The following is a 12,247-nucleotide window of genomic DNA, read 5'->3' on the forward strand; positions in this document are numbered from 1 at the left end:
TATATTGTGACTTATGTTTACATGTTTACTTGCCAACGGTCCTTCTCTTTACTGCCTCTGGTGGCGTGTTGATGCCAGTAACTTTGAACTGGTGGTAAATTATAAATAGAACCACTAGATGGACGGAAATTACACTGCAACATAATCCTACACATTTATACTACAAACAAAAACATTGACACTTCAGGGAACCGTTAACGGATCAAATCAAAATATTGTGTATTTTCTTGTATGTGTTTTTGTAAATAAATTCATATCAGCTATTATATTGTTTTCAAATGTTCGTATCAGTAAAATTCTGAATTTATCAAACTAATTCTTGCTGTAATTGTTATCTTTGATAGTGCACAGCATATTTCTTGGTTCGATTTAATTTCATATCCACTGATTTTAGTTCAACTTATTATTCCAGACTGTAAACACACCAGATATCATGATGCATGCATCAAAGGAATAATATATATTGTCTGTTTTTCGCGTTAAAAGTTGCATCAATTAATCTGAGACATAAAAAATGCGCATCTGCACTCATGAATTGTTTTTTTCTGAGCCCTTCTTTTATGTGGGCTTTGGATTAAGGCTTGGAAATTTAAACTGTTATTAGAGCAATGGTTAAAATATATAATCCCTTTCTCAGAGGTAATCAAAAAATGAGCCATTGAAAGCATTTTTCAATAACACACACATGATAACCCCCATGAACAATTTTGCAGGAGCCTGTGGCTTTCAGGACTATAACCCTGTCACTGAGAATATGTGAGCTGAAAGTGAGAGTCAAATGTTTTCACTCTTTGCTCGAGTGGATTCTCCTTTGACCTCCTCTGCTGCCTAATGGCCTCCATGTGAGACCACCTCTGAGCTGAGGGAGAGGAGGTCACTGAGGAAAGGTGCATCTTCTTGGCATTCACCGGTGGTATTTTAATATTACAGATTTATGCGTGTGTGGCACTTCCTTTTACACACACACATACCTATATATATATATTTGATGTGTTCAGTTGCCACAGCTGTCAGGAAAATGTGTTTGAAATTCAGCTAAACACACCGTTCACGTCCCCCTGGAGTGACGGAACACACGATAAGACGAGTCAAATAGGGTGCACAGTGAAACAGTCACGCCATATGGGCAGTGTGTGTATGTGTATGTGAGAGAGAGTGTGTGAGATTTTGTGTGTGTGGGTGTATTTGTATATGTGTGTATACTTGTTTTTGTTACCTATTTAGGACCAGTATAACACACATTGTGATGACCACGGACCTTATGGGGACAAAATTTTGGTCTTGATGAGGCAAAACATAATTAATTTCTGAGGTCCTGGCTAAGATTAGAGGTACAATGTGAACTGTGGTTAAATTAAGGGTAGTGTTAGTCATGAATTTGTCATGGTTATGGTCATTAATGAATGGAAGTCAATGCAATGTCCCAACAAGGCTAGCTGCCCAAACCTGCATGTGTGTGTGTGTGTGTGTGTGTGTGTCTGTGTCTTTGTGTATGTGAGGTCCAGGTATTACTCATGGACTTAAATCTGTGTACACAGTCACATTGTGGTGACTTGTCGTTCTTATGGGGACAAATAGCAAGTCCTAAGAATGTGTATTGGATTTTAAGTTGAAGACACGTTTTAGGGTCAGCTTTAGGTGGGTGTTATGGTTAGGTTAGGTTTATGTTATAATTAAGGTTAGGTTAGGGTTAGGCCTGTAGTAAATATGGTTAAGGTTAGAGTAAGTCTGGAAACCAATGTAATGTCCTCCATAAGGCATGGAGACTCGACTGTGTGAGCGAGAGAGAGAGCGAGAAAGAGAGAGATTCATATTTAAAATACATTTCTGCTTGAGTATTTATCTTCTTTACCTGAAGCGATGTGGATCAATGACACAGTCACAAGTAGTAAATGTCCAAAGTTCATCTCCCCTGTGTACTGGTGTCTCCTCCTCTGAGAGTCTGCAGTGTCTGCTCAGTGTCAGAGGATGGAGTGAAACCTCCACAGTCACTCAACACAGCTGAGATGTGACTGGAAGACAAGGGAACCGAACCTGGAGAATAAAATCACCCCGAGGAAACTTTGATGTCACTCCCTGAAAAAGACGTGCGAGCAGCGGGAGAAGAGGCAGCACCGCCCCGGAGGAAGCTTCAGCAAAACTCGGCAGCATCACTTCTCCGTCCGCGCATGGTCCATCACACAAACACACACATACACACACACACAGTTCTTCCTCAGATGCTTGATATTAAAAAACAAAAAAACAGGGTTAAACTGTATTCATCCGCTTGTTAAATAGAACGAGCCCTCTCCTCCGGACGGTCTCAGGATGAAGCGTGGGTTCGAACGAGGCTCCTCCGCCGAGCTGCACACTCCTCGTCCCCGCGGTCCGCAGCAGAATGCTCGGCCGCCTCCAGGAGTCGCTGTTTTAAAGAGACACGCGCGACATCTGCGCCCTGAGCGTCCTCAGTGTCCGAGAGCAGCCAGAGAACTTAAAGCAGCATATATCACAGGCTGACCTTTGACTCAGCTGCAGGGTCAAAATTAGACAGGTTTATTATAGAGGTTTTATAGAGGTCTTCATTCCACTTCATTTCTGTCTTTATGATCATATGCTTTTCATATATAAATAAAGGGTTGTCGTTAAGTTCATGCCTTTGGGTTGATGGGAGTATTTCATTGCAAGGTTTAGGGTTCAGTTTTAAAGAACAATATTAAGGCAAAGATGCAATGTTATGCAGATGGAAGCCTCTTGAAGAAAAACCACGCAAGTCACATAAACTGAAGAGTTCTCTAGAATATAAGAATAACTTTACCATAAATACAATGTTTTTAAATGCATGGTGGATGTGAGAGAAGGGTGCACGATTGCACGTAGAAAACACACATGCAAATTAATAATAAAACAACTTCATCAATTTTGACAACAATGCTTTGTAACGTAATAACAAGTTACGATGATGATATATTATGTAAAGTTGTAATTTGCAGTGCGTTGAGCTTTCTCGGACACCGTATATATGTGAATAGATTTGAATCAAAATATTTTTATTTGAGCCAAACTCTTGATAGCATTTAACCACCACACATAAGACATAAACATTGAGTGAGTGGAAATCCTGTTTCAGGTTATTTATTTACTTATTAGTTTTACTCTCAGTATTTTTACTTTTGATCAGTTGAGACACAACTTCAATGATTCCACTATTATTAATTGTGTTATTGCTTATCTGTTGAATCCCTGCTAAATGATTCAACAGATTGATGCTTTGGATCAATTATTGAGAGAGATGTTGAAACTCGAACTGTTTGGGATTTCAGGTTAGTTTTACAACTTGGATTTACAAAAGTACAAAAAGTGTCAGTGAAGGAAACTACATAATCACACAAACGTGAAATATCTTGTCTTCCTTTCAAACGTGGATATAAAGTGGTTCATGCAGCTGCTTCTTTGACGATCTCTGCCCAATGACTTTTCAGCCTTTGCCTCGGTTCTTTTTTCTGTTTAGCTTTTTAGATCTCAAGTATATCAAGTATTTCACAATGACTTCTCTGAGATGAAATGTGACGCCCTCTGAGACAAATGTGTGATTTCTCTGCAGCACAAATGAACTTGACGCTCTAATTCTGGCGATTACAGTCATTTATTAATAACCTCACTGTACAGCAACACTAACACGTGAACACGATCATTGCTCTCTCAGTTTCATCATCATTGTGGCCATCCCCTCTGCTGCTGCTGATGAGGGTGGAGGGCGTTTGACCGAACATGTTAGCGGTCACCCAGCGTCCTCGCCACTAAAGATCGTTGCAGTCCTGCTGTCTATCATCCGCTGTCTGATTCTATGCTGATTTATTTAGCAGCTGTTGTTTCACTCCCACTCGTCCACAATCCGAGGCCCCTCTGGAGCCTCTGGTGCCCAGCAGGGTCTTTCTCTCTGGGACTAGTGGACACACATGGCTCCCTGGGGGGTACGAGCTCGGTTTCACTTGCTCATTCCTTCCCCTCCTCCAACACAGAGCAGACCGGTTCCTGGGCACTGTTGCTTCTACACCCTCCACCTCATTGTCTCCATGTCAGGCTGTGAGAGTCCGACGTGATGGAGGGCAACTTTTGGACGGTCGGGCGCCTGCTCTCCTTTGTTCTTCTTGAATGGGACTGGAAATTGGGCAACAGAAGAGGAGTCCAGATGTCTGTAGCAAAGGCGTGACACAAAGAGGGTCCACAATGGCTCCAATCTCTGCTCCAGTGGAAGTGTGGACATTGTTGTGGGTCACAAAGGCTTAACAGGCATAAAATAGAGGCATCTCAACAGCAGAGAGAGGTGTAAGATGGGGACGGTAGTCGTATTTCAAGATAAAACCCTCAGAGGAGCCTGAGTACCCAGGTGGGGTCAGGCCTCAGTTGCCCTCTTTGTGTCTCTGTTGAACACACACACTTTTTTACTCCTGCAGTTGTTGGATGCAATTTTCTGCTGCTTTTCCTCCTCTAATAAAACTCATATCTTTCATCAGGCTGCATGTTTTCTCCAGTGTGGACATGGTGCCATTAAACATTCAATCAAATCCTTCCAGCCATGCGGCTTTGTCTCATTTGGACAGACATCGTCTCCGCTGGAAAACTCAGCAGGTTCACAACATTTCAATTAACCGGAGCAGATGTTGTCAGTCAATCAGAGTCTAGTATCGTCTCTAATTATGCAGAGAAAGACCCACTCTTCGGTTTAATGGGATTAAATTAGCGAACTAAAAAGAATAGTTTGACATTAGCGACCTTTCCATCCAAATTTAGCAAAAATTGAACCAAACAGAAAGTAAGAATTAACGTGCGTTTGCATCCGCCACCATTATGCCAATTCTGTTCATTGAGATAAGCAGCGAGTGGCGCTAATTCACATTTGGGAACCATGAAACCATTAAACACACGCAGGAAGGTGCCAGTTAAACCTCCAACTGTGGGAAGGCATGTGGACAAATTGAAGGAAACATGGTATATGTGTTATTGCCTGTTTTGATTTGAGAAACGTTACAGTATCCTCAACTCTCCACAGATCTGATGTGTGTATTTCACACTATCTTTGTAATGACAGAACCCATATTTGAGAAAAGTTTATTTGACGTGTGGTTTTCTTTCAAGCTATTTCACATCCACTTACATGGAGGAGGCAGGATTTATAACCTATATTCAAATCAAAATCAAATTCAAAATGTATTCACCTCGCTCTTCTTAATAAATAAAATAATGCAGTTAATTATTCCTATATTTGTTTTGCACTTTTTTTGCTTGTGCGCTTCTGATTGTTAGGATGTACTAGGGTTTAAGGTGACACTTGCTGCAAATAGTGTGTGTGTGTGTGGTGTGTGTGTGTGTGTGTGTGTGTGTGTGTGTGTGTGTGTGTGTGTGTGTGTGTGTGTGTGTGTGTGTGTGTGTGTGTGTGTGTGTGTGTGTGTGTGTGTGTGTGTGTGTGTGTGTGTGTGTGTGTGTGTGTGTGTGTGTGTGTGTGTGTGTGTGTGTGTGTGCCCTGACAGAACTGGGAGGTACAGATGGTGAGATGTGGCAGTCTGTCTGACTCCGGTGAAGAATGTGAATTCAGCTGTTGGCCTCTTGCCCCCCTGGCTCTGACCTTATGTGTCTCTGAACACCGTCTGGCTCCATCTCATTATGACAAAGTCCATATTGCTTCGTTCTATCAATTTAGCTGCAACAATAACTGAAGAAAAATGTAAAAGAAAAAAAAAAACGGAGGGCACCCGTGGCACTGATAAAAGCTGAAATACCTCTCAGGATTTGGCTGCCGTCCCTAATTGAGCTCCTGTTATCTCTCTTTACTTGGTCATGGGTCTTGGCTGTTGACCCACTGAGATACTTTGTCAGCAGATTTCATTAGTCACAGGAGCAGGGCTTTTGTTTCCCTGCAGAGACGGTGTGCCTGGGTGTATATACAAGTGCAAAGGACCTTTAGATAGCCAGGAGGACTCCAGAGTTTATTTATAGGCTGAGTGTCACAGCAGCACAGGGCCAATAGCAGCGAGTCAATCACACCCAATGCACCAGAATGCAAAGGTAAGCAGCTCCTGCTGCAACATTTGGTTCAGTTCTTTTTTTTTCTTTTTGTCTGGGACCTTTGCCAGCAGAGGGAGCATGGCGGCTCCTCTTTTGTCATACTCTTAAATGGTGGTGTCACATTGTCTGAGAGTTGTTTGTATTGAGCAGTGCACGGAGCTGGAAGACGCCTGGAGGAGCCCAGACTCCTGCTGCATCTGATAAACTGATATAATGAGCCTGTGTGAGGCGGCTTACAGTAAATATCACAGTCCCTCTCTGCAAATATGACATGCACTCCTCTCCCAAATGATGGTGCACGCTCCCAAGACAGTCACTAGTGCGGAAGAGAGAGTTTTTGTAGTTTATTGTTTTCTACATTTGTTAAATATGGGAAGCAGAGTTTCTGACGGGATAGAAACAGAGGCAATCACGGAAAGTCAAAATCATGAGATAAGGAGGATGAATTTTTATTTGCTATGTTCAAATTCTGACTCAGTAAGTAATACGTGTGAGATAAAATATCATAAATACCAAATAAATGTGAGATATGTTCATATTTTAATTGCGATCACATCATAGTAAGTCAATATTATGAAGTAAAACGCTTTTTTAATGTCAGCCCAAAAGTTTGGATTCTATTTTGATTTCCTTGTTTATTCTACTTTAATGTATAGGAGCTTCTTGATAACAAATAAAATAAAAAAAAGGTTCGTCATGATAATGTGAATTAAAGAAATGTATGAAATAAAAAATATATGATGAGATAGTAAGTAAAAGTTCAGATTTGAAAATATTTTGACTATATTATGACTTCTCTCTCATTATTGAATTTCTAGCTCATAATTCTGTCCATATAAAAAATGCTCATATATTTCTTTATATTTTCATGCAGAAATAGGGTTTATGAAAATATTCCAACATTTTTTTTAATGCTTGTCTTGCATTAAGCCCAAGTGGTGATATGCAACACATTAAATCAGGATTTTCTTTATGTGACACACATGTTTACAACTTTAAATGATTGGATATATCCTCATCCACTCAAGTGGTGGTGATCTGTCAACATGTCAGCTGCCTGATCTGCCTGTAAAATGATAATGTGGTTGCTTTATTTGCAGAGTAGGTTTTGTTTGGTGAGTTGTACATGTTGTTTTGGGAGAAATTTGCATTTTATGTGACAGCAGATTCACATTCACACAGAATTTCGACAATATGAGCTCCTCTCTACGATGACACATGCAGTGATTCTGCTCTCTGCACAAATGAAGGAGGGGAAAAAGTGATTTTTCTGTTTCCACATCTTCATCCATTCGTTGCTCTGTACAAGTATATCTCTCTTGTAATTGCCACTTGTGCTTGAGGGCCCATTTATCTATTCTACAACATTACATCACAGCCCTCGAGTTCTGCCTCTGCTCCACGAGTCTGTGATGAAAAATATCAAACATGTTCAGCAGCTGCTGAAACTACAACTGAAGCAGAGCAGCACTCAGATATTTTCAATGATTATCTCCTTCAATGCTTTTTACAGAGCAATCCCAACTATATAGCATGTGGACGTTTGCATTAATCTCCCCAAACAATGGTTCAGACACTAGAGTGAATCACATGGATCATGTGAGACCAACTAAACACAGGAGCAGCAGCTGATTCCAGCAAAGGCTCAAGAGCGACCCCTGCTGGTCTGATTTTACAACTACACATTTCTCCAGGGAGAAATCAGCTCTGCACATGTGTCAGCAGCACTGATACAGGTTTTACATTCAGTTTCCGATTCAAGGCGACTGTGCCAACAACGGATCTAAAAATTCCAGATTCCTATTCCATAAAATGTGAAATACCTCTGGAAAATATGCAATAACTTGTATGCAGTGCCTCAGAATACATCAGCATGAAAACAGTGTACATCCTGGAACACACATTTATTTATATTATGGATTTCTCTGTTTGGTTCAAAATTATCACCAAATCTAAAAATAAAATAAACCATTTCATAAAGCTGAATCTCAGTTTTTAGTTTTTAACATAGCAACAAATGTCTTTTTGTCTTAAAATGTCAGTTTAGTCAGAATAACCTCCTGCTGTGAAGCAGAACTAAACTCAAAATCCATTGCAATTTATTCTAAAAATACATTTTCCAAGATTTCCTAAAGATAGCAAATCTCAAGGGCTTCAGAGAAATATGCATAAAATGATACACAACACATTGAGCATATCTTTCATTCAATGAAAATGTGCAGCCATGCATGAAAATAGGAGGATCTGGGTTTTGATATTTCCCAAAGATAATAAACAGCTCTGCTTGTTGTCACTACAGTTAAACCTGCAACACAACACTACATTGTGTTAAAGGTATCTTCTTATGTGGTGGATTAGAAATATAAAGACATAAAAAGACATTATTCCTGTAAAGTACATCAAATTTGTACAATGTAACATTCCACCACCAACAACCAGGATATTTCTCATTATATTGTGACATTCAAGGACCAAGTGATTTACAACCTAATGGCTGAATTGAGAAACAATTAGACCTTTTCATTTAATTAATCAATAATCAATAATGGGAATGCCTACAGGACACTTTTTCAGGACTGATTATTATTTGGCCACTTGTTGTTCAGTGTTTCCTGCACCTACAGGTGACAGATATTTCATGTATTTTTTATTAATAAGTGTGAAGATTTAAAAAATGCAATTCTTTTCCCATTATCTCTAACCCTCTCTGTCTCAGTTGGTCGTTAGCTTGTTTTAAAATAAATTCATCATGAGAGGGTGAGTCAGAGCTCCCTCCCCAGGCTGGTATCACTACACAGAGACGTCATCTCGTTTATTTTAAACATCTTCTCATGCTCCTCTTCATCCGACACAGTTTTCTGGAGACAGTAAAAACTGTTGTGTTTTTGTTAAAGACTCTCTGTCGTGCTGAGCTACAAAAGCCGTTGTCTTGTACAGTGTCATGGGGAGAGAGCGTACAACAGATGCAATGCTAGTGTGAAACAAATTGGCAATTAAGATTATAACCAGAATCACAGCAGTTTGAAGCTTTGGAGGGACACAGAACGAGGAGGGGACAGACTCACAGCAGCGTGTGAGGACTGAAATGTATCTTCCACTACAAAATTTCATGATGTCAAAATTCATATTTAAACTCATAGGGAGTGGATGTGATTATGTGTTATTGTGCTGCACATAAGCAGAGTCACAGCCTATTATCTTTCCCTGAAATAAATAAATCTTTGATGGACATCTCAGTCTCACACGAGGTCATTGTCATATCCCACGAGCGCGTCCAAATCTAATCTCTGTAATGATGGTGAAGACTGATGAACGACACAGGAGTCGTATCATCAAACATGTTGCAGACACACACACAGACACACACACACACAGACACAAACTCAGCCTCTGAGGTTACACACAGGCCTGACTGTGGTTCAGCTGCAAGTCCCTCCCACACAATATCAGCACGTCACCGTCAGGACATTTTTAATGGAAATAAAAAGGAAGCTGTCAGTGTCTAGAACAAACTAATAGCTACAATTTCACAGTGAGAATTCTTCAAACTCCTGTCACCTGATACACAGATGCTTCCAGCACTCAGAGAACAGAGGGAATCATCAATAATTAAGAGAAATTAGCAAATTAAGATACTAAGGTACATTTTCAGGTTTGATTCCATTTCTCTTTATTGAACTGGAAAACGATTAATTCTCATATTTGTTTGGAATAAATGCTAATACAAATCTAAAGTATTTCCGTGTCAGATAATCAACAATATTCCTGTGTGACCATTTCCTTCTGGTATCTTTTTTTGAAAAGATGTTAAAAACTTACTCATACATCACAAATATCACTTCCATTAAATAAAAGAGTGGCAGCTGAATTCACCACATGCTGTGATTTATCAACGAGGTCACTCATGTGAGCGTCAAGATTATATTTTAATGTAATTTATCCAAACGTAAATCACTTCAATTGTTCCTATCTTTAAAAACTGTCATTGTCAAGTCAGGCAAAATACAAAGAAGAACAAAAAGGTAGAAGAAAAAATTAATTAGAGGTTCAGTGTGTAACATTTAGATGAAAGGGATCTCTAAGCAGAGATTTAATATAAAAACATCCTATTTGTTGTGGTGTTAGTTTGCATTTTAAATAGAAGTACGCTGCATAAAAATAGAATAAATGGGCTTCGAGTTGGATGATACAGAATATTTCAGAATAAGCAGCAGAAATAGAGCTATTGTCACGGGTATGGTGAGGACCCAAATGCAGCACAGGCAGACGAGATCTTAATTGGTAATGAACTTTATTTTTCACTGCAGTCTAAAACAGTTCTTAACAGTGGCAGGGTGAAAAGTCTTTGTTCCCAGTGATCTTCAGCGAGATCCGGCAAGGAGTGAGTCTGGTGTTGCTGAGTGGAGGCAAGGTCCACAGCAGGAGGATTACCTAGATGCAGACAGGTTCAGTGGTGAGCTGTGTAGCAGGCCGGAGCAGGTAGCAAGCAGGTAGCAAGCAGGTGGCAGGCAGGTAGCAGGCAGCAGGCCGGAGCAGGTAGCAGGCAGATAACAGGTAGCAGGCCGGAGAGAGAAATGCTGGAGGTCAGGCATTTACGCAAGACAATCTGGCACTGAAGCAGAGACAGGAGCAGGCTTATATGCAGCCAGGGCTGTCACAGGTGTGGAGAGTTGGCCTGATGAGGGGGCGTGGCTAACAGGTAGAGTGGAGCAGAGACAGAGGAGTGGAAAAATACCAGCAGACAGGAGATGAGCAGACTGTGACAGAACCCCCCCCCTCAAGGGACGGCTCTCGACGTCCCAAGACGAATGGACCAAACCGGGTGGGAGGCGGGGGCCTGGAGGAGGGCTAATACTCGTCCGAGAGCCCAGTGTCCATCTCCAAGACCCTGGTCCCGGGGAGACTGTCGTCGCTGTCGTTTGGGGACTCCGACGGAGGAAGTGGTCTGGGAGGTGGCCTGGTTCTGGACGTCTGGTTGGGGTTGCGTCGATGGAAATCCCTGATGATGGTGCGGTCCAAGATGTTCCTCCCAGGAACCCAGAACCTTTCTTCAGGGCCGTAACCCTCCCAGTCCACCAAGTACTGGAATCCCCTCCCACGCCGGCGAGACTGCAGGATACGACGGACAGTGTAGGCGGGACCTCCATCGATGAGGCGAGGAGGCGGTGGAGGTGGTGTGGCAGGAACCAGGGCGCTCTCTTGGACCGGTTTAACCTTGGAGACATGAAACGTGGGATGAACCCGCATGGATCTAGGGAGTTTGAGCCTCACTGCCACTGGGTTGACGATCTCCTGGATCTCGAACGGGCCGATGAAGCGAGGAGCCAGTTTCTTGGATTCCACCCGGAGGGGAAGATCACGGGTGGAAAGCCAAACTTTCTGACCCGGCTGGTAGTCTGGGGCCTTGGAGCGGTGGCGATTGGCGGCCGCGGTGTAGCGGTCAGCGGCCCGGAGTAGAGCCGCCCTGGCTCGGGTCCAAGTCCTGCGACAACGGCGGATGAAGTCCTGGACAGAGGGGCAGGATGTTTCTTTCTCAAGTGCCGGAAAAAGCGGTGGTTGGAACCCATAGGTGCACTCAAAGGGGGAGAGACCGGTGGCGGAGCTGGTCAAGGTGTTGTGGGCGTATTCTACCCATAGAAGCTGTTCGGACCAAGAAGTAGGGTCTTGAGACGTCATGCAGCGTAGTGCCGTTTCCATCTCCTGATTCTTGCGTTCGGTCTGGCCGTTGGACTGGGGGTGGTACCCCGAGGACAGGCTGACGGTGGCTCCCAGGAGCGAGCAGAACTCCCTCCAGAATACTGAGGCGAACTGGGGACCCCGGTCAGAGACCACGTCCACTGGGATGCCATGGAGACGGATGACGTGGAGGAGGAGTAGTTTAGCCGTCTCTTTGGCAGATGGGAGTTTGGGCAGGGGCACGAAATGTGCCATCTTGCTGAACCTATCTACCACCGTCAGGATAGTAGTGTTGCCGCTGGATGGTGGTAGACCGGTGACAAAGTCCAAAGAAATGTGCGACCAGGGACGATGAGGCACAGGCAGAGGATGTAGAAGACCGGCAGGGGCATGATGAGCCGGCTTGTGCTGGTTGCAGGTGGGACAGGCATTGACGAACCCCCGAATGTCCTCATCCAGTGACGTCCACCAGAACCGGCGCCGCACCACGTCCTTGGTCCGTTGGATCCCTGGATGACAGGTAAGT

The 12,247-nt window shown here is 42.7% G+C and overlaps 1 protein-coding gene across 1 annotated transcript in view; it reads right to left on the minus strand.

The window, feature by feature from the left end:
• LOC133002942 (roundabout homolog 2-like) overlaps nucleotides 1–1,907 on the minus strand; it is a 44,234-nt gene extending 42,327 nt beyond the window's left edge. Inside the window, exon 1 of the mRNA XM_061072530.1 lies at nucleotides 1,853–1,907. Coding sequence (XP_060928513.1) covers nucleotides 1,853–1,907 — 55 coding nt within the window. The remainder of the gene's footprint in view (nucleotides 1–1,852) is intronic.
• Nucleotides 1,908–12,247: the final 10,340 nt, after the last annotated feature.

Source organism: Limanda limanda, chromosome 6 (genome assembly GCF_963576545.1).
Source record: "Limanda limanda chromosome 6, fLimLim1.1, whole genome shotgun sequence".
NCBI classification, from domain to species: Eukaryota; Metazoa; Chordata; class Actinopteri; order Pleuronectiformes; family Pleuronectidae; genus Limanda; species Limanda limanda.